We start from the raw sequence: 23939 nt of genomic DNA, 5'->3' as shown, positions 1-23939 counted from the left end.
TGCAGCTCTCACCTTTGTTATTTTAATGCAAACCCTGTATTGGATAATATGTACATGATTTGGTTAAAAATAAAGGTCTGCCTGCAATGACCAGGCTTCTATGGTGCCATTGCCTCATTCACAGAATTTAACAGGGGTGTAGATGTCATCTTCAACTCATATCCACTTCTGCCTCGTCTCTGGCTGTAGAAAACCCATTGATAGAGAGAAGACTGAAAAAACTGCACAACGACTTCTAATTAGGAGTGCTAGGAGCCCTCCCCATCTGGAAGCAATGACTAGGGATGTTTATCCTAAGTGGATCTTGAAAACCTAAGCAGCATTGCCCAAAGTGATCACCTTGCATTACACAAGCAGTGATTAAAATAAAGGTCACACAAACCCTCATATCTGAAGCTGTAGTTAGAGAAAACAGAGACAGGGTGAAGGATAGGGCACTGGAGGCTATTCATGGATGGAAGAAAAGACAAAGCTATGTTTTCTACCCTACTTCCCATTCTGTAAAGAAAATCTCTTGCTAAGCTTATACCTTTGGACTCTGCACTGGATATTCAATGGCTAGATTGGGGAATATTTCATGGAGTTACTTTCTAAAATGTAGTCCGAGTGTTGGCCCTTTCCTGTGAGTTTTCAAACAAGGGGCCCCAATTTTAGATCCGATGATGCTGTCATGTCTCCTTGGCAGCAGGAACTTCTACAGTAAAACAGCAAGCAAAGTCCAGCAGTAAACATGGCTCTCTCTCTCTGTATACATGTTTGTTTTGGGGATCGTGGCTTAAGAACGCAGTGATTTTACTTTAAAATGTCCTTTAAATGCAAGCACAGCTCAGTGTGACAGAGCACATGCTTTGCATTCAGAAGGTCATGGGTTTGACCCCCAGCTTCTCCAGCTAGGGTGAGGAAAAGAATCCCGACTGAAACCCTGGCGAGCCACTGCCAGTCTACCAGTTCAGGTATCAGTCTTTTCAGTGATAACTGATGTTTCAATGCCTGGGAAAATAAAGTTATGGCCCAACTGTTGTGGGCTGCTTTTATGATATCCATTTTAGACTGTGAGTGGAGGTAGATTTTGTGTATTTGTGGATGAGCACTTTTCATATTGTATTGTTTCTATTATTATTTTTATATTTCTTTTTATGTATTATTGTGCTGATTATGGTTATATTGATTCTCCCCACCCCACGCCATTTACAGCCAGAATACATAAATGTAAAATTATTATTATTGATGGTCAACATTTGTACCCCCAATTTCCCAAAGTTATTGGAAAAATAAACAAGTGATAAATAAGATATATTAGCTTTATTAAACTCCACATTAACTAAAACCATAAACAAAGTTGTTTGGTTACAATCAATGTTTCAAAGCTGCTATTAATATGAAAAGTATCCATAAAATAAAGTTGAAGTCAATTTGTTTTAAAAATACAAACAAGTATGATGCAGCAAAGTACAAAAGATTTTTTTTCATAAATGTTTAGCTGTTCCACATCATGTTCTCTTCACAAAATTCTGTATTGCTTCCTGTCTGAAAAGTACTATTTCATGATCTCACTTTGTGAATTGGTAACAATCTTAAAACTGAATGGATTTATCCCAAAACAAATGTGAGGTAGTGAGCACTGAGTTGCACAATAGGGCCTAGACTCGAAACAAACTGCATGGTGAGTTCTACACACACAGCAGGGTTTCTGAACCTCTCTTTCTGGAAACCGCCTCCATAGTGCCAATGAAGTCAGCCCCCAAACTCAAGGGAACAACAAAAGTCTAAGAAGCAGCTGTGGGGAAGAGAGGAAATGACCCTGGCATCAACAGCTTGAATGTGGCAAATAGGTCACTTTGGATTGTAGCCTAGAAAAATAAGGCCCCAAAAGAAGGTAATTTACCTAATACTATGTGATGCAGAAAGGTTAGAGACAAGAACTCATTAGTGGTAGTATGAGATGTAGCCCTTTCAATGCTGAACAGTAAACCTAAGGATACAAGAGTATGTTAATTGTGCTATTTCAGATTTCGGCAGAAAGACTCAGCTGGAATACAAGACTAATAATGTAACACAATTTTATAACCTTCCCCATCCCAAATTACCAGACTTCAATAATCACTAGTAATGTACAAAAATTGCATAGCTCTACATGCCATACTCCTAAAGTATAATTTATATTTATTTGGATCCAAACCATCCAGTGCATTCCATGCAAGTATAGTATAGGGAGTGTTACTGATTTAACACACACAACACAATAGCAGCTCCTTCCATTTCCTGAACAAGCAATATGGATGGTCATCCGTCCCCCTGTTGAACTTTTAGAGACCTTTTTCAGAAGACATGGGGGCCTACTGCTAGAATGGGAAACAGAAAAGCCCATTTATGTGAACAGAAATAACCTTAAACTACTTTGGATCCAAGCCATTATAGAAAATAAAGCATCAGAAATTAAATAATTGTAACATAGAGAAAACCAAACCATACACAGATATTTTGATCAAAGTAACATGAGCATTAGGTAGATTTTAAAATACATAGTTTCTAAACCAATACAGCATTGCAATTGTAAAAAAGAACACAACCTTGATCACTATTCCAGTTTGACAATGCAATCCTATCTATGCATAGCTGGGCCCCACCGAACAGTGAAACTCACTGCTGAGTAAGCATGCATGAAGGTTGTAAACAAGAAAAAGTGCAAAAGATTTTTTCATAAATGCTTTAGATGCTTTTTAGTAGATTGTATTAGTAATTGGTGGAGGCAACAATTTGCAACAGCATACAAAAATTACATCAACTCTTTAAAAGCTGAAACATTAAATACAGTTTTTAACATATGCACATTCTGCCAGTGTTTATTTTCAGTTATATTTAAGTATTAGCATCTTAATTCTGTTGATTACTCCTTCAAATTATGAATAAAACTAGTGGAATTTCACAGTACTATGTTGATATATATTTAGAAGATCAGAAATTTAATATCTTTTCATGTTTAATTTAATAGTGCACAAAATCAACAGCTATAGATTTCCAGAGACTATTTAACTCAAAAGGTACATGGTAACTTTTCAATTATAACAGTAAAAGTCTGTGCAATTACATACATTCATTTAAGTGCAGCTTCTTGCAAACCAAATGACAAACTGCTAGAGATTTGATACAACTTGCTTATGTTTCTGATAACATAAGAAATACTAGAATTTAAATGTACATTCTGAACATTAACAACCTCTTCCTTCATAAAGAACCCCATTTTCAAGCCTAAACTTGATAGAGCAGTGCTTCCCATGTACAAGTATTTCTGCTGAGTTGGCACTTTTAATAAGCAATTGGAAATATACTCTCAAATATGGACTGATGGAAATCCAGTAGCAAATGAAGCTTCATTACCCCTATGTTGGTGCAAATGCACCTTTGCCTAGACAGGAAGACTTCTTGAAAATAGTACAGCACAGGAAGAATATGTCTCTGATTGCCTTCATTATATTCCAGAACTGTTTGCTATGCTTGTTGAGACCACAAAAATCGGTCACATCTTTCCAGCATGGACTGAATCAGGGCTCTACAACAAAAGTGAAGGAGCAGGGTAAAGAGAAAAATAAAATATTATAAAGAAACCAATGTTAACCTTTAACAGCAATTTATTTCATCAAGCTGACAGACCCATAAAAATGTGGCAAGTGCCTTATCTATACAGCAAGTTATCAAAGTTCAAATTTTGAGTTGGTTCATAGGACTTGTACCTGTCTATTCCTTTAATACTGTTGAATTACAAGCAACACCTGTCTTTACACAGAATTGGGATATCCTATGCCAGTAAGCATTACTGAGTAAAGGGAAGCAATTATTTTCCTTCCATGATGCATTTACTCTAATTTGGGAACCAGGTTTCAACAAACTATGGCTTTTGCAAAGCTGTTTGCTAGGTTCAGATTAACTGCAGTTAGAGATAAGAAGGCCTGGAAAAATACCAGTGAAAAAAACCAGGAAAAGGGGGGGCGGTGTCCTGAAAAACTAGGGGGGAAATGAACAGCTTTGGATTATGAAATATTTTCTTTTAGAATTTAAGACAATTTTGCTCTCCCCACAAATTGATTTTTAAAAACTATTTAATAGGAACACTTTTATAGAAAGACTAGAGATGCAAAATGTCTAGAAATAATGAAGCCATGGGGGGAAATGTTTTTTTAATCCTCTCCATATGATTCCCAGTATAATTATTTCCTCTATTCTTTATTAAAAGTATTGATCTAAGGTATCGTTTGAAGATAGATATTTAGGGATGCTCCAAGTCATGCTCAGTTTCTCACCATATCATAATATGGAGTAAAATGTACATTCTCGGCAGTTTGGTTTTTGTTCTACAGCCTCCTGTTTCTGGGCTTGTTCTGGTTAGATGCTGTAGCAGTCAATTAATGTAGTTCTAACCTGAAACCAACACATGAAAAACCCCCACAGTAGGTTATCCCGCCCCCATTACCAGATGCAATGGAACAGCATGTGGGTTATCTCATTTATGTCGCTTTTTTTTTAAAAAAAAAATAATAACTTTGAGGCTCTGGTCTATAGAATTCACTGCAGCCTTTTTTAAAAAAAATCTCAATTAGACCTCACCACTAAGACATGCTGCCCCAGCTATAAAACTTTTAAACTGCTGCCACTAGAGTAAACCCTCTCTACCTAAAAGAAACTCAGTAGCCTAGTTCCTATGGTATAGGCATGGGATTGACACTACCACTAGAGGCCACCTTCCAAAACGAACAAAAATAAAATTTTCATTAATGGAAATTATTTACAAAAGCAAATAAAATGCCACTCTTCAAAGAATAAGCTGAGATTGCTTGTAGGTTATTAAATTAAACAAGGTTGTTTACTATTCCTTAAGGCTTGGTTCACACAACATGCTAACCCCAACCCAGTGTGCACTGCTGTTGATCCATGGGTTATTATTGTGCTGTCTGAACATGGCGCTTTTCCACAGGGTGGATTATCGTGTTGTCTGAACACAGCACCTTTTCTGCAGGGTTGCTCATTAATCATGCAGTGTTGTTTGTTAACAACCCTGAACAACACAACAGCAAGCCATGGGTTCTCAAGGGTTTCTTGTTCACAAAAGTAAACCACATTGCATAGTTAACAAGCCACCCTGCAGAAAATGCACTGCATTCAGACAACACCCATGGTGGGTTAGCGTGTTATGTGAACCCAGCCACTGTCTGCCTCCAGTTCTTCCTGTTTCTTCTGGACTCCTTATTTATTTATTTATTACATTTTTATACCGCCCAATAGCCGAAGCTCTCTGGGCGGTTCACAAAAATTAAAACCATGATAAAACAACCAACAGGTTAAAAGCACAAATACAAAATACAGTATCAAAAGCACAACCAGGATAAAACCATGCAGCAAAATTGATATAAGATTAAAATACAGAGTTAAAACAGTAAAATTTAAATTTAAGTTAAAATTAAGTGTTAAAACACTGAGTGAATAAAAAGGTCTTCAGCTGGCGACGAAAGGAGTACAGTGTAGGCGCCAGGCGGACCTCTCTGGGGAGCTCATTCCACAACCGGGGTGCCACAGCGGAGAAAGCCCTCCTCCTAGTAGCCACCTGCCTCACTTCCTTTGGCTTCAAATGTTCTTAAGTGCTTCAAATGTTTCAGGACCTACTTGCTGATGTTCCCTCTGCTCAGACATTAAATATGAACCTAAAATATGTGATGTATATCTTTGTTTGCTCATAAATTTTCATGTTTGGTATATTAAATTTAAAAGTATTATTTATTCATCCAAAAATTAAACATTTTCTTAGTTTGATTTTAAAAGTTTTTGAGAATAGTGATTTTTTTTTTGTAGCAAACTAAGGCATACACAATATAACTTTAGAAACATAAAGGCTGCTTTGTGTTCCTAAAGCAGCCCTCCCCAACCTGGTGCTCTCCAGATGTTTTGAATTGGGGCTGAAGTCCAAAGTATCTCGAGGGCACCAGGCTGAGGAAGGCTGCCCTTAAGCAACAAAGTGACTTTAGATCTGTAAAGAGTGCTTTAAAAAAAAGTACTTATTTTTAATCCCCCACCTCCAAATTTCCATTTTTTTCCCTGGGGGGAAAAACCTAGGGAAATGTTATTTTCCCCCATGGCTTCAAAATTACAGGAAGTTTTACACCTCTAATTGCAATTGCAAATTAATTGCAATTAGATGCTTCCAATCATAGGACATGAGGGGAGAGTGCAAGGCAGAGGCTCATGGCTACATATGCGTGTAACACTAAAGCATGGCTCAATATAATGTCTGGGCACAGCTGATGCAATACCATTCTCAGAAGGCTTACCGTTGTCTTTTTTCAGCAATTCTTAGTATCTCACAGACCTTGGCAAATCTTTCAGATAATTCAGCCATCAGGCCACATTCCTGCAACAGCTGCGAAGCACGATCTGGGCCAATTACTCTGGCCAACAAGAGACCCACATTTTCAACAGTAATATAATTTGACCAATCTGGACTACCATTGGGAACGGCACTGCCATTTTGCATGCCAGGATGAAGGGCACTACTGTGATGACTCTTCACAAGGCTCAGAAGGAACTTCCACTCTTCCATCGTCTCTGGAATTGCCCCTAAATGCAAAAATAAATAATGAAGAAAAATATTTATGGGTAACGTCAATTACTTTGTATGATTTCATGTGTGTGTGTGTGTGTGTGTTAAAGTAACTTGATAACCACATATATACATTACATCATAGTTTCCTGGATAGATTTTTTATAATTACTCTAGTTAACATTCTTCTCTCTCTTTTTAAAGTTCTTAATTACTCAGCCCTATTCATTTTAGTAGAAGTTGTATATTGCACTATGGCAGGCCTACACAACTTGCAACCACCATGCCAAACACAACCCAGCAGTCATGTATTGCAGCCAACCTTAAGCCTACTGGTTTTGTTGCCTGCCAGAGACTATGAAAAAGGAGGGCTGTCCAGCACTTGGCAGATCACAAAACAACTAGTGGATTGTCTTCTTGCTTGCATCACAAGATGTGAAGACCTGGATTCGGGTGTTAAAACACCAATGAAATTGTGCACATGGCTCTAAGGTACTGTGGAGTTTTTACTAGGTAAGTTTAGTTTTACACAACTAGGATTAAACCGCTCATTCTACAATACTTGGTGATTTTCTTACACATAATTATGATATTAAATATCTTAGCTCAGTAAGGCTAACAGTCTAGAGCTTAAGGGAATTGCAGCTCTGAAGTGATTAATTAAAAATAAGAGTCTTTTGGTTAACAAAAGTAAGTGAACATCACAATAAATAGGGCAAAACCAATATTCATTGCACATATTTAAGATTTCCATAATTTGTTCACATTTTGCTTACATCTAACCCTTGTTAACACTTGCCTCTCTTTTTGTTGTCTTCCAACTGTCATATAGAGGCCCTATCTTATTTTACGGTCATTCAACTACGCTGGTTATAATTAGTTATATCTGCTGGACTTTAGAATGGGATATTATAAATGGCTCACAGAAATATTGTCTCTAAGATATACTGGAACACACAACATAAATCCGTAACAGAGAGAACACAAACCTTATTAAGGAAGCAATCCTATGTTCTGCAGAGTGACCAATGGATCCCACGGAGCACACTCCCCACCAGCAGAGAAGGAAGCCCACATGTGGAGGGCACCCATGGATGATGACAGACATTTCTGCTGCCATTGCTGTCCTGCCATTGGGTGATTTGGGGATGGTTGACTAACAACCACTTCCTAAGCCCTGATATCTTGCGCCAGCCAGGACAGAGTAGAAGGTAGTGACTGTTTGTTTCTTCTTACCTCCCTTCCTATTGGAGGGAATTTGCTATATCAGCTTTTAGGCTGGCATACTTCCAGCATTGTTTGGAATGTGTGTCAGAACAACAGGGCCTAGGACTTCCCCTCCAGTTTAGGATTGCTCTGTTCATTCAACTGAACTAAAATTAGGAGTATCAGGTTTTCCAAAATTCACAAAAAACCAATACAGAGGCTGGCAAAATCCTAGCAGAAGCATCGCACTTTATTGTGTGCAGTATTTGTGTTGTACAATACATTTAGGTGAAATTACAAAAAGAGATGGCAGGTAACCAAATGTTGTTTATTTATTTATTTTCTTTCAACCAGAAATGCATTTTAGGTGATGACTTCTATTGTACATGAAAATTCTCTCTAGCTCATGTTTGTATTTATAGCACTTTCCTTTTTGGTTATGTTGAACCATTTTGTACTAATATCAATAAAATGTTAAAGAACAAATGTTACAGCTAATTAGTAAAATGTGTAATTCTGCTCAAGAATCAAATTAAGCTATACTAACCATGTTCTCTATCCAACAAGTTCATATCATCCAAATGAATAATATTAGTAAGCGTTTCAGCTCTTCTATCCAGCTCCAAACAGAGAGAAAGATATCCAGGCCAGAAGCTGTAACAATATTATACAGAGTTCCACAAATCAGAGTAAATACTTAAACTTATTATAAGTAATTATAACCTGACTGGTATTAACTGTAGACTGTAGACTGGTGACTACAAACTTCTGTGAGAAGACAAATACTCTCTCTTGCCTTCCCCACAATTTCAGAGTTTAGGTCACAGAGCACAGCATATATTGCCAAGTGTGGAGGAGGGCACAAACACTGTTTTTTGTTTTTCAAACAGCCATACACTAAAGTGTTTAAGGGTCTCCCATCCATTTTTCACTGTTACATTCATGGGGACAAAAAAACCTCAACAGATATCTCTCCCAACACTGAAAAGTAGCTATAATGACATCTCTTCTTTCCTTGCCATAGAACACATACACCCCTATTTAACCAGCACCTTAATAAAGTTAGCCAGTAAGATCCAGCCAGTAGCTGCACTCTTCAATAAACATATTCCTTATAGTTTGGTGGCTTGTGAATGTATTATGTACTTTCATGGCTGTCTGCTATTGGCCTTTAAAAGATTTCTCTGTATTCAACTTTTTAAAAAGTGTAATTAGGAAATTAGCATAAGAAGGTAGAGAATGTTGGGGCCAACTGAAATTAAAAGAACCCAAATTCATATCTGTGCACTTAAATCCAAGATTTATAAGGAACTTATGAACATCTAACATTTTCAGGATTGTGCTCGTAATAGGTAAACATTCATTTCTTAAAACTAATCAGCTACTCAACCTCCATCTGGATGATGATAATGATGATGATGATGATGATGATAATAATAATAATATAATGATGATGAAGAAGAAGAAGTTGTTTTTAACAAAGGCAGAAAAACAGAGACAATAATATATTCCCAATTTCACTTCTCTCTTGTTCTCCTATTTAGCAGTCATCAGAACTCATGACCTTCATGTTACTATACTACCCCCATCTGGGCTATGACTGCTACTCCAACACTGCTATTTTATGATATACTTGTGATAAAGACACAGTCCATGGAGAGCTTGCTGGAGGGAGGGAGAGTAGAGAGATGAGGCATGTAAGCTTTAAATGAAGTATAAGTATAGCCTCATTATTAATTATTGCTGCTCAGTACTGTAACAGGTGGCAGGAGAAGCAGACAAGCAACAAACCTAAAAGCTCAAGTCAAATATGTACTCCAACGAGCAAATCACTAGTGTTAGATCATTCAGGAAGAACATGGTTGGGCACAAGCATAGCACATATCCTGGATAACTAGTCTGCTCACACAGTTCAGAGTATAACAAAATGGAACAAAACAAGAAGGAAAAACATCTACTCTTGTGATAACAAAGTTTCAAGCATAACTTTTATTTTACTAAGAACTTCTACATTACCCATAGCTTTTGCATATGTTAGACATCTTCCCTTTTGTTACAGTGTCAGCTGGGAGTTTAAGCAATAGTAAAATCAGTTGGTTGTATCCCCAAGTAAACAAATGTGAACGTGGCCTGAAAATATTAAAGTCAAAAGTTAGAGAAATAAAACTTTTTGGAAGCATTGAGTAAAGAAGGATTGCTAGAAAATGCAAGTCTGTTTCAATTCTAATCCAAAAAACCACTGGCAATATTAAGAGGAATTCTACCCATAATGTTGTAAATTAACTAGCCAAAGTAAAGAACCCCCAGTATATTTAGAAAGGGAGGAAAGGGGAATTTGCTTGGAGCTGTTCAAAATAAAATCATTGTTTGAGGGGTTATTTTAAAAGCAAATAAAGAACTATCCCCCCATCAGTCCACACTCACTCATGGCAAAGCTATTCAAATGAATTACTTATCACTCCTTCTGGATCAATTCAATCAGGATTAGCCCACAAAGCTAAACTGCCACTAGGGCAACATCATGACTGAACAGCCACATTCAGACAATCTAATTCTAGTTTAATAAACTAGGATATGCATGAGCTTTGTGCATCCACATGCAGCCTCTTTGTTTCTCTCTTCACACAAGCAAGCAAACAAACCAGGAAGTCACCAATAACCACAGCATTCCACTACATCTAAACTGGGCACTACTGTTAATGTGTTGTATCCAGAATCTGCTTCACACGGCCGGCAGGCTCCAAGGGAGGCTGCTGTAGAGGAATCTTGTCAAATAGAGGCAATTTTTGTCAAATGAAATCCCCTACACACACACACACACACACACACACACACACACACACACACCAACTGCTCTGGAAGGTTGAGGAACTCTCCAGAACAGTGGCAGAGGTGGTGCTGGGTGCTCCAGAGGGTTGGGGGAAATCAGCAGAAATCATCTCCCACTGCCTTTCTGCAGGCAGGAATGTTCTGGATGGAACTCTGTGCAGGAAATGCTCTCATGGGTGAAGAAAATGGATCTAACCCAATAGATTCCAAACAAGCCAGGATTCAGAAGTTAACTTTAAATGATGGTAGCCATTGGCTATACGAGAATATTATATGCTCATGGCTTTCTAGTTTCAGTTAGGATCACCGGTGATAGCTGCTGGAGTCCTTATTGCAAAGTTACAGCACTTTGCACTTTGGGCTATAGCACAACAAGATGGAAAAGAAGGAAGCAGATTCCAAACTGATGCACGTAACAGAGGATCACGGAAGACAGATCAGCATGGGAAAGGGAGAGGGACTATTAGCATTTACCAAAAGAAGGGCTTTCCTATAGGAACCCCAATACTAATGGAACGTCCTTTCTAGGGAAATTCAAACAGCCTCTTTCCTGCTTTCCTCAGACAAGTAAAAACTGTTGTTTCAGTTGATTTTTAGGAATTAACCACTCCATTGGTTTATTTTCATTACTGTACTGCTTTCAGTTTGTATTACATCTTTAATTGCTGGTTTTATTATTTTAATTGTTGAAAACTACTACAGAACTCTACTAGTAGTAGAGAAATATTTTAAATAACTAAATAAATATGGAAGCTATTAAGCATAGTTCTGAGTTTGTATGTAAGCCATGGTTAACTGCAACTTCCTGGTTTTGTTTTCCCTGAAGCTCATGCGTATCCTGCCTCAGGGTTTTATCATCTGAACCAGATAATCAAATGTTAAGTCCTAAAAGAAATATTTCAGGAGATGTGTACAAACAACACGCCTGGATAACTGCAACTCATACCGTGGATTTCCTTCAGCATCCATTGTACTTGCTTTCTGGGGGGCATCATGAGTAACTGCCAAACATAGCCAATCTAATCGTAATGATTCAGGATGGAGAAGAGATCTAAGGAAAGAAAGCCTAGAAATAGATTGTTAGTAAAGAATTATTCCAATTGTAACAAATTTGAAATGTATGAGTGTTATGGAAAAATAACTGATTTTCCACTACTCCCTTCTCCCATCTCTTCTCTCCCCTCCTTCCAAGATCCCTCATTTCCCTTTCCCAAAATGCCATCCTTGGGTGATTTCTAAGTGATTTAGACAAGTAGAATAGACCTTCTACTCCCAGGTAGGAAAGTCTAATTTACCTATTTGGGTAAGGTCGCTTACTCAGGTGTAAAGGACGAGCCCTAGCCGCTGGTTAAATCGCCAGGCGCTTACTTGCGCAGCTGGCATACACCCCCCCCCCTTATTTCCTTTCCCCACAGCTCAGCGGGAAACCAGGGAGAGAAATAAGAGGTGGAAAGCTCACCCATCGAAAGGAATGTCAAGCGCCATCTTGAGGGCTGGGGGCTTCTTCTTCACCTTCCTTTACACATGCTCCGGCGGGAGTTTGGGAAGGGAAGGTAAAGCGGGAAAGTTTCTGCCACGTAGGCAAGGTGGGACAAGAAAGTCCCAGGGGCATTGCGAAGGGGGGGAACCAGGGAGGGAGTGGTGGACAGGGATTAGTTAGAGACAACGGTATACGTGACAGGAATGTCCCAGGATTCATTACTAAGGGAATCATATGATAATAGTGTTTTGCAAGGTCAACAGGGTCTCCCCCCATCTGGGCATGTCAAGAAAACAGGGAGGAGGATCAGCTGTGACAATTTGAGCTAGCAACCAATTATTTGTGTACAATGTTTCCCCCTGTATAAAATGAAACGTAAACTTCTGTTCCAGGCCTTTTTCCTTTACATTGGCAAGGGAAAGGGACCTTTGTGCAAAGAGATTTTTGGTACCTGAGGTGGAAAATAAAACTTTCCTTTTGAAACTGCATCCGGACGACTTTTATTTGATTTAATTGGGTTGTAATCCACAATTTTTCTAACATGCGTATTGGCAAAAAAAGGGAGTACTTACAACTTCCAATCAACTGGAACTAGTTTTAGTTTACATTTAAATATTATTTCAGTAGTGTTGACTTTTTTAAAAAAAATCTAACCCAATAATTAGGATGCAACAAAATAGAGGCAAATATTTAATGTTATTAAGCTTAGTGTTATTAAGGAGTTGCCAAATAGCTAGGCCTTAACTCTAATGTATATAGCTTTTCTGCTAATTATTACTACCCAACTCAAAGCTTTTCTTTCCTCTAAAAGGACAAAATTAATTAAGGGACAAATATTTTCATTAGCAATTCCCTGCATCCCATCCTTTACCTCCCATCCCCAAAGAAAGACAGCAGAATATGTACCGTTCATCTTCAGCCTTTGATTTGATTAGACTGTCTAAATATGCTAGAAAATGCTCAGGATTGCTTTTACAAATTTGTTTGATGTCTGATGGCAAAATAGAGGGATAGAACTTGATCAGGAGCCTCAGAGAAGTTTCTCCAAATCTTTCATAAAGCCTATACAGAACAAGAAATGACACAGAAGACACAATTAAAACACAATTCTTCTCAGAACTATAATTCATTTAGTAGTATGATACCAATTTACCCATTTAAACCAAACCAATATTGCTGATATAAATGTTGTGGTTATCACAAAAATAGTGAGTCCTGCTTGAATCTAAATTATAAGAATAAAAAAAGGATGGTGGCAATTCCTTCTCCGTATGCAACAATGTACAAACACACGGCAGGACTTTCTCCCTCTCTCCTCTCCCCTGCAATCGCATGCAGCCCTTGAAAATCTGCTCTCGAGGGTCCCCCAGGCCTCTGAAACAGATTTTGAAACCACAGAAAGGGCTGCAGGAGACATGCCCCCACTCCTAGTTCTGCTTTCAGACACAGTTCCATCAGCAGAACTTCTTCATTGGCCTAGGATTCAATAGGATGCATTCAAACAAGGCAAAAGGTATATACCTTTGGGCATGTGCCAGCAACACGGGAGCATCCCAGGGGCCCAGATCAACTAGCAATTTCATTGTTTTAAACATATCTCCATTTTCCAGTGCCATAGTGACTGGGCTAGTCAGAGTCAGTTCTGAAATCAATAATTGCACTTATTACAAACCACTGTATTAAAAATTAAAATTAAGCAAGAAAGTTCACATAGCAGCAAAGGCAAAACTGAGGAAGTCACTTGAGACAAATTAATTAACAAGTGAAATTCAGTTAATGGGTTGGCTCCAGCCAAAGCCTCCCATGCATAGAAGGGGGTTCCTTCCTTTTGATTCAGTGAAGCTTTTCCACTCTTCACAGTTCCCCCTCCCCCTACAGTCCCCTATGTCCCACAAACATCTTCTGTGGAGGGTTGGGGAACACTAGATCCAACCCAATTTGACTCAGTAAATAATTATTTTAAATAAACTTTATATTTGACCTATTGTTATGCATTGGAATTATATAAAGTGTTTTAACTGCTCTAGTGTTACAATTAGAACCTGATTTTACATCTAAACAGGTGTAAAGAATGAATACATCTTGATACGATTAGGGTCATAGTATCTAATGCTAATTGTTCCTTGATAAACTTGCTTTTTTTGCCACAATCCATTGATGACACTCATTGTAAGCTGCTATCTTTATCGGTGGGTAGACTTAATATTTGTATATAGATACTGATATAGTCCAGGAAATAGCTTAGTCATTATTTTATAAGTGTATAAAAATATAACTAATACTGAAGCTATGTCCAGAAACAAAACCTGTATCTTAGTTCATAAATAATTAAGATAAGCACTACAAAAAGACATCAAACGCCTATAAATATTTGGAATGCTTTTCCCAATTCAGCTTCACTCTTTCTCCTTAAAGAATACAGCATTCCTAGATTTTTACTTATCAACTTATTTGCTCTAATGTTAATGGAAATTTGATGTTTCTGAAATGTACATGTTGCATTTCAAATCTTGTTTCAAGCAGTTACACAGTTAAGTTAACTTCAGATATGACCACTTCTTCCCTGCAAAATTATATCAGTTTTAAACCACTTGAAGAGTCATGGCTTTCCCCCAGGAATTCTGAACATTATCATTCAAGTTAGGGGCTGAGAGAACTTTGAAAGAGATTGCTAGCAACACTCCCTGAACTGCAATTCCTGTGACTCCCTGCAAAGAGGGAATAATTTCAAACAACTTTAAGACCGGAATGTCAATGAGTTTAGAAATACTACAGAACAACAGACTGACTTACTTTGTATTTTTGTATGTTTTTTAAAAAGAATGTTTACGCATTTCAGGATGATTGATAGGAAAACCTTCCAAATATTTTCAACAAATTTGTCATTGAATAAACATATAATAGTTTAATATATTTAGACACAAGTTCCACTGAATTAGAAGCACAGAATCATAGAATAGTAGAGCTGGAAGAGGCCTATAAGGCCATTGAGTCCAATCCCCTGCTGAATGCAGGAATCCACCTTAAAGCATACTTAAGAGATGGCCGTCCAGCTGCCTCCTGAATGCCTCTAGTGTGAGAGAGCCCACAACCTCCCTAGATAATTGGTTTGATTGTCATACTGCTCTAACAGTCAGGAAGTTTTTCTGATGTCCAGCTGGAATCTGGCTTCCTGTAACTTGAGCCCGTTATCCCGTACTTACCTTTCAGTCCTTCCATATATGTTTCCCAAACTTTGGCGTGACTGCTGTGACAGGTTAAAATGTATTTCTTTAGCCTTTCCAAATCCAGTAGAAAAAAATAGTCCTTCATGAATCTACAAGCTGAAGCACAGAAAGCTTCTGACTGCACACACTGGTCTGCATTTATTTGTGAATGCATATATACGTTTGATTCAAAACATAAAGTTGTCAGCTCTACAAGATCCTTTTGTATGTTTTGTGCTATGAAACAAGGAGGATAAATTTGAATAGATTGGTTTAAATCTATCTCTGACCTAGCAGTTTGATTGCACAGTATTTTATCAACCTGACTGGTGCTACTTGACCTAGTATTTTCTTCCACAGTTCCTCCCTGTTCTTTATTTACATCATTTTCACAATTTGTTCTTAAAACTGTTCTCTCTTCCTTATCTACAAGTTCATTATGATGATCTGGTTCCACATTTTCTTCAAAAACTTCCTGTTCCTCAGGATGCAAAGGCATCTCTCTACATATCTGAGATAAGCCTTCATCCAAAATGGAAGCTGCATTGAATTGAAATGCTTCTTCTAGAAATGGAATCCAATCGAGTAAAACCGCCCTCAAGCACTGTGGTTGCAACAAAACCAGTGGATCCTGGAGTCTGGTCCTGTAAAAAGAAAATGAGAGAGAGAGAGAGATTGATTCCACTTACAATTTCATAAATACCTGAAAAAAACTACAGACAAATTATACTGTTGAACTAACATTGCAGTTCGACACAAGTGTTTGCCCCAACTAAGAAGCTGTTCTCTAGGTGCACGATTTTCTTTTTATGTAGTAATATTTGCATAGTATTTACTTAGTACAGTGGTTCCCAATTAGCTAAGTACTGCGGACCCCTTGTTTTTCAAATGCCAAGCCATGGACCTCCTAACTTGAATTTTTTAAAATCTCTATGGTAGTTACCTGTGCAAAGCAATTTTTTGGAGAAAATAAGTAGTAGCCCCTAATAAGCAAAGGATTTTAGGTATACTAAAAACAGACCATAAAATTTGTGATATTACCACGCAAAAATGACAATGATTTAGTTAGGAATATAAAGACGAATTTAATTTTACTAACATCTAGTTTACAACTGATAGCAGCTATTAAACCTAAATGTGATGGGAGAAATCATGCCTCTTTTTGTCCCGAACAATCCTTTCCACATCCGGTTCAATATTTCCTACTTTTCATCTCAAATCTGGATCAACATCGAGCCGATTTCTATTCTTGTTCTTTATATAACAAAATGTCAAAAATATTTGTTCACAAAGTCAGTGGACTCCAGAAATGAATGGTGAATATGTGAATGGTGCCACGGACCCCCTGGGTGGGTTACATGGACCCCCTGGGGTCCACAGATCACCAATTGGGAACCACTGACCTAGTACACTGTTTAAAAAAGATTTCCTTTATTTGTATACAATTGGCTGGATCCAAACTTGCTGGGAGCTCACATGACACATCTCCTGGAGGAAGGGTGGTGGGGGTGAGGAGATTTTCATCAATTCCTCCTTTTCCTTGCAGACCCTCTACCCCTCCCCACCCCCCAAATCTGCCCTGGAGCGTTGAAAGACCCTCTAGAATACTGTGAGAACCTCAGAAAGACTGGAGTTCCCTTCTATGAATGGAAGAACATGTCTGGATCCATCCTAGGATATTCTACAAATGTATTACATTTAGCCTGACCTTCCTCAAAGAAGCTTGGGTGGCATAAATGCGTCTCTGAGCATTCCATATTATCCCCAGAACACTTGATGTCTTACTTACAGAGTCTCTGTAGTTGCTGCCCTGAGTTCTTTAAGGTGGTCTTCTTCTGGAGGCTGGCTTTGTAGCTCAACCCTTAAAAGATACCAAATTAATTTTAACAAATGGGAAGATTTTTTTAAAAAATCCTTCCACCCACACCTCACTCCCATGCTTTGTTTAAAATTTCTGCAGAATCTATAAAATTAATCATTATAAGCAGCGAAGCATTTCAGTTCTCTCACTTCACTGGCTTTGTTTACTGAGTTTTCAACACTCATAGAATTTTGTAGTCTTACTTACAAAATGATGGCCATGCATTCTCAGGAGTTCTAGACATGAGTGTACTTATATTTCTGTTAACAATTGTCTGTCTCTCTGTCTTTTGTAAGTTTGGTGCTCCACATCTATATTTTAATACATGCCTGGATTCCAGTGCCCTTCCCAATAGCCAAGTTGGATTTTGATAGCATTGCATCATGTTAATGTTAATGGGCTCTTTAGGCATGCATTTACATGACGAGAACCACAACAAACATAAAACCCAAAGTAAAAGCCCTCATAGTCCAATGGTAAAACAGTACTTTTCCTGTCTCATTATCCTATTGAAAGGAAAGGGATTTTACACACTAAAGTTAGCTTGTACTCACTCTTCTTCCGGACACTGTGCTACAATACTAGCACTCACTTCTGGTAGTGGTTCTTCTTCAATTTTCATATCTTGCCTCATTCTATCAGAATTCACATGAAGAGTACCAATTTTTTCAATCTTCTCTGTGGTCTTGCGTACAAAACTAGACACACTAGACATCAAATATAAAATTTTGTATGATCACCAACAAGGATAGGACACTAGATTAATGCACACAAAAGATGCTGTGTGGCACTTCAAGAGTTTATTATTGGCATGAGGTTTCACATGCATTCTTCAGATATATAAAGCTGATTAAGAAGGTGATAGTTTGGTCTGCATAAGAAGGGATTTTAAAACATCAAGAGCTATTCCAATTTTTGATTGTTAAGCCAAAGCAACACTGGAAAAAATATACAAAATATGGTTAAAGGGTTTAATAGCCCACATTAGCTGCTGGGTTTAAATTGAGTTTTTAGGGTAATGTCTGAGATATAAAATGGAAAATTCAAATACTAGCCCGGGTCTTTGTGATATACCACCCACCAACACTGCTGATGAGAACACTCCAATCCTGAACACATATCACATTAATTCCAATTGAGTTTGTTCATATCTCAGGACTTCAGGCTGTGTTTGAATGAACAAAAGTAAATAGAATCAGGCAGCTGACACAAGTCATTTAGGATTAGAAGTATTGCTTGTATAGTGCTCAAACTATTTTTGATATTAACATGTCATTTTTTGTTTAATAATAGTTAAGCACGCTGTAAGATTTGGATTCTCCCAAACATGCAAAAATCACCAGTAGATGGCATTCCCCCACCCAAATGGACCTACAAGAATAACAGTAGCACAACTCCTTTGTTAGTACAAACTGAAATGGCACACTGGGTAGTAGCCGACTGGGGCCATGTGTGCATGACCTGTGATCTGCCCATTCCAGAAACCAGCATTTTCACTGACGTGGGGGCTTGCCCTCAGAACCACTATATCACAGCTGCACATAGACCTGGGCTGGCGGGGCTGGGAGTGCATCTGGAGTGCATCGACCAGGACTGGCCATATGCGCATGTGCCCCTCTTGGATACTACCCAAAGTAAACTTTCAAATTCCCAGAACTCTTCTTCATGTCCATTGTTAAGCAATTCAAAGGATGGAGTGGGGAGGAGAAGAGAGAAAAGACTGGGCATGATGGAAAAGCCCATAGTCTGCATTTTGTAATAGCCTTAGGGGCTGTTCACACAACACGCTAACTCACACTTAAGAGGCTCAGGGTTGTTTGTTGAACTGTGAGTTATCAGGTTGTTTGAACACAGCATTTTCCACAGAGTAGCTTAGCATGTTGTCTGAACGCAGCCAGGGTGGCTCGTGAACCATCCTGAACAACCCAACAACAAACCATGGGTTCTTGAGCTGTTTTTTTCAAGAAAATAAGCCACACTGCATGGTTAACAAGCATTCAGACAACATGCTAACCCACAGATCAAAACAATCCACACTCAACCAATGAGTGTGGGTTAGCATGTTGTGTGACCAGCCCCTTAGAATGACATGCTTATGACATTATTGCAGACCTCACTAGATTAGATTTTACTAAGCGCAAAACATTTATCAAGTTGCACCAAGGACTACGGGAACAAAGAAACAATGACTCAGCTCACACGGTCACCATGTCCCACTGTGGCTTGTTTAAGCCATGGTAGACTGTGGTACATGCCAGGTGCTTTTTGAATATTGAAGCTGCAGTCATGGCTTGTTGTGTCGCCTGAACCTGGGTGGCGTGGGTTGTGCAAGTGTTAAACAACCTTCACATAACCCTAGAACAACCCACACCGCCCAGGTTCGGATGACACGATAAGCTGCAGCTTAAATATTCAAAATGGCCACAATCTACCATGACTTAAATAAAACGTTGTGGTATATTTAATCATGCAAACCATCCCAATGACTAATTCCCCTTTTAAAATATAGAAGCCAGCAGTTATTTGGGTCTATCTATCTGCTGGCATTCTCAAAGAGGGACAGTTTCTTGGTCCCAGTTGCTCTTCTAGCCTATTTTAATCAGAACAGAAAGGAATTATAGAGCAGTTAAAGGTGTGTTATACTGAACTCAAACTCAAGGACATAAGACTGCATATATGCAAACATACTTAACTAATAATTAATATACAGATAAGATATATCTATACCAAGACACATGGAGAAAGTTCAAATCGTATTATATGAAAGCACTCTTTTCATTTAGAAAGCAGAGGGTTTTTTAACAATGCACATAAAAAGCACTCCAATTTGTTTGCCCTCACAACAAACCTGAAACTAACTATTATGAGTTCCATTATGATGGTTCCCATTCTTCAAAATTTTAAAATGCAGCATCCTTATTTGGGCCAAGCGCGAATAATGTTTGAGAGGAACGTTTCACATCTGATTTCTTTATAAGATCTATTCATTTTCTATGCAATGTTGATTGCTTCTTTCTTGGCATCTGAATAGTAAGACTTGGACTCAAAAGGTATCTTGCATGACTGGAAATGCACATGCACTTGCAGAAGGCAACCCTACTAAATTCTTCCAGTTACCCCACCCTACACCCTCGACAATCAGGAGCAGCTTTTGGGGGCACAATGGCTGGGGTGGCGGCGGAATCATCAGAAAAGCCCCCATTGCATTCCATTCGCTCCTCTCAATGTTTTTAAAAATTCAGTATTATTTTATTTGGCAGGTCTGTGGCCAGTTTTCCTTTGCTGAAACAGACAGACACTCACCTGGTTCTACCACGTGAAATTATATGGCTCTTCTGGCCTTACATAGTGATGCTTTTTTTCTTACTGGCGTTGAAACTCATCGCTGAAAAAATTCTTCTGCAGAGATGATATATCCTGAGGAATTTTGGTTCCCAAAGTTCTCAGATGTGAACTTTGAAGCAACAAATATTTGGCACCGTCTGGAGTGAGGTCCTTCAACTTAGCATGTCTACTGACGTATGGCTTCAATCCCACTTCAAATCTGCTGTCCTGATCATGAATCCATGCCTCAAGAATGGTTTGATCATGTTCTGCATCATGAGTGGGCTTATTTGGCTGTTGCACAAACTGTTTGCTTCTATTGTTTGTAAAAGCTCACCTTTTTGGATACTTTCTTGGTCAATGGCCCAGGTAATGGAGTCTTACTATCAAGTCCTTTACACTCTCTAGCTTTCTTTAGGCAATCAACCTTTCCAAACTGGCAACAGCTGTGATTGTTTGTGTTATGCTGATAAGAGTCTGGGTTCGGACTATCGCAGGGGTAAAAGAAGCCATCGGGGTTTCTCCCCCGCTCATGCAATTATAATTTGCATACTTACCTGCACGGCAGCACAGGTTGCTGCATCATCCAAACTCGGCTTGCACTGTGGGAGGCTTCATGCCTGCCCTATAACCCACGTCTTGCAGTAGGGTGGACATGAAGCTACCCCCACCACATGCTGGGTTCGGATGACACAGCAAGCCACACTGCTGTGCAGGTAATTATACAAATTGTTGCACACGCAGTGATGGAGAGCGAAGTCACGATGGCTTCTTTTATCCTCATGATAGTCCAAATACGCCAAAGAACATTATTTAAACAACAGCACTCTTTGCACATTCACTACCCATACTATAAAATTAGTGGCCAGCTGAAGGTTCATGGACAAATGAAAAGAACATTTCTTGTTCCACTGTTCTTCTATGTCCTTCTAATAATTGAAAAGAGACTTTTAGCCCCCTGCTACCTAGCTTGTAAAAACTAGGCGTGGATTAACAACTTATGTTTAAATGATTTGACAAAATAAAAAGGGTGATGTAATGGATAGGGAATTCACACATGATTTTACCTGTCCTTGACAGCCTGAAGGGAGACGAGAGGAGATGGGGAACGGAATGACAATGGAATACTGAATGGAAGAAAAGGCTCATTCCGATCAGTGTCGACCACCACAGAAGCATGAGATACGTTGTCTAACAAACAAAAATAAAAATTTTAAAAGTCGTAAAATGGAATGAATTGACAACACACATTCAGGAGTGATCAGATGCCATGTTCTTCACCAAGTATTCCGTCGCCTCCTTCAGGTTGAAAACAATGCCAGAGACCATCCAACTATAATTGCCACTTTTCCCAAACAACATGGGAATTGGCCATGCACTTCGCACCTCCAATGTGAGATGACTTTGCAATTTTGTTTCTTTAGGAAAGCTATTTGATTTGTCAGTTTACTTGGGAAAATCTTTTAGCCTAGTTTCAAAGCACTCATAACAAAATGCAACTTGATCTAAGGGTTTCTTAACCAACATAGTACAGTTTGCTGGAATCCATAAATTATACAAGAGTAATTTAGAGATGCAGTTTTCACAGTTATTCTCAACTTCACTGATATTTTAAAAGGGAGGAATTATGGCTCATGATTCTTGGCAGGGTTCAATCCCTGTTGTCTCCAGGAAGGGTTGTAAAAATTATTGCCTGAAAACCCTGGAGAACCATTGCTGCCATTCAGTCGGCAATACTGGGCTAGATGTAGCATTGGGGTGAAATGAGGGCAGCGGACACCCCCACGTTCAGCCCTCATGGGTCCAGATTTTCACCCTAACACTATGGAAAGGACAAAGGGGATACAGGTCCGGCCAATAACACAGCAGGGGAAATACGTAATTTCCCCAAGGCTGGGGAAATTGTGTATTTTCTCCCTCCACTCTAGCAATTGAACAAAATACACGCGCCAATCATGGCCTTAATACAAGGTTTTAAGAGGGACTTTAAGGCTGTAATTGGCATGGGGGTGGAAGGCAAAGTGCTTTCTGGAGCCTCTGGAAAGTGTGCAATTCCCCCGGCCACACTAAGAATGTGCCGGGGGAATTGCACACTTTCTGGAGGCCCCGGAAAGTTCACTTCGCTGAGCACTCTGCCACCTGGGCTCTGCTAGCTAGATGGACCAAGGGTTTGACTTAGTATAAGACAGTTTCTTGTGTTTCTGAGCAAAAGACCATTTTAATGATGAATTAAAAGAATGAAGTCCATGCAATGGAAACTTCCAAGGATAATAGTAAAGCACTAGCAGGATCATGAGATCAGCAGGATCATGGGAAACACACACAGAAAACCATTTGTGACTTTATGCTATTTACTTAGTTTTGAAAAGAAAAAAACCCACAAATCTAAATGACTTCAGTTAATTCTTGATCTTAAGCACAGAGAATTATATTCTCCCCATCAAGCAAACCTTGAGGAAAGCAATTTAGTTAAATTGCATGGCTCTAGGGCAAAGATCAGCCTTTTAAAGAGACTCTTTGTGTTTGTTCAAAGGGAAATGATAGCAATTTAAAGATATTGGCTATTTATGTTAATGAAAACAAAAGGGCACATTCAAAGAAGAGAAAGAACCATTCATTAAAAATATTACCAGGAAGTAGGACCAAATGAAGCTTATATGTAGTCTTATACAGAAACATGTGAAGTGTACAGTTTGAAATTATCAGCCAGTTTGGTAACGTTCAAACAAGGGCACAAAATAGTTTATCAAATTTGTACACACAAATTAAAAACATACTATATGGAATCCACTACTTTGCAATAACACCAATAAAAACTTAATAGTTGTAGGGAAAGAGGATGTACTCTTATGGATCAGGAACTGGTTAAAAAACAGAAAATAGCGAATAGGAATAAACGGTCAGTTCCCCAATGGAGGGATGTAAACAATAGGGGTCTCTCAAGGATCTGCATTGGGACCAATGGTTTTTAACCTGTTCATGAATGAACTGGAATTAGGACTGAGCAGTGGGGTGGTCATGTTTGCTGATCACTTCAAGTAATTTCGGGTGGTTAAAGCAAAAAGGCATTGCAAACAGCTCCAGAAAGATCTCTCTGAACTGGTGGGGACTGGGCATTAAAATTGCAAATGTGATTCAGTGTAAGCAAGTGTAAGGTGATGCACACTGCGGCAAAACTCCTAACTTCACATCTACGCTGCGTGGGATCTAAGCTGGCTGGGACTAAGAAAGGTGTCTTAAGTTTGTGGTATAGTTTGATAAAAATGTTGGCCCATTGTGCAACTGCTGTGAAAAAGGCAAATTCCATGTTGGGGGTCATCAGGAAGAAAACTGGGGGGAAATTGCCCTTATGCAAATTTATACCGTGACCACACTTTGAATGCTGCATACATTTCTGGTTAATGCACCCCAAAAAGGATATTTTATGGCTGGCAGAAAAGGACATCC

General features: G+C 38.7%; 1 protein-coding gene across 4 annotated transcripts in view; it reads right to left on the bottom strand.

Annotated features, from left to right (window-relative positions):
* Positions 1-1287: 1287 nt before the first annotated feature.
* The window catches only part of HPS5 (HPS5 biogenesis of lysosomal organelles complex 2 subunit 2), a 37099-nt gene continuing 14447 nt past the window's right edge, over positions 1288-23939 (bottom strand). For 3 of the 4 annotated variants that reach the window (XM_063117188.1, XM_063117190.1, XM_063117189.1), the window contains 11 exons: positions 21560-21683; positions 17723-17875; positions 17097-17168; positions 15305-15951; positions 13623-13743; positions 13008-13163; positions 11568-11687; positions 9809-9922; positions 8340-8446; positions 6318-6603; positions 1288-3550 (listed from right to left, as the gene is read on the bottom strand). In XM_063117188.1, the coding sequence (XP_062973258.1) occupies positions 3490-3550; positions 6318-6603; positions 8340-8446; positions 9809-9922; positions 11568-11687; positions 13008-13163; positions 13623-13743; positions 15305-15951; positions 17097-17168; positions 17723-17875; positions 21560-21683 (1961 nt within the window). In that variant the 3' untranslated portion in view covers positions 1288-3489. Of the gene's footprint in view, positions 3551-6317; positions 6604-8339; positions 8447-9808; positions 9923-11567; positions 11688-13007; positions 13164-13622; positions 13744-15304; positions 15952-17096; positions 17169-17722; positions 17876-21559; positions 21684-23939 lie in introns of those variants that run through there. The other variant, XM_063117191.1, reaches the window with a different exon arrangement.

The sequence above is a fragment of the Elgaria multicarinata genome, chromosome 2, assembly GCF_023053635.1.
Source record: "Elgaria multicarinata webbii isolate HBS135686 ecotype San Diego chromosome 2, rElgMul1.1.pri, whole genome shotgun sequence".
Classification (NCBI taxonomy): Eukaryota; Metazoa; Chordata; class Lepidosauria; order Squamata; family Anguidae; genus Elgaria; species Elgaria multicarinata.
This window is presented reverse-complemented; position numbering and strand designations above follow the sequence as displayed.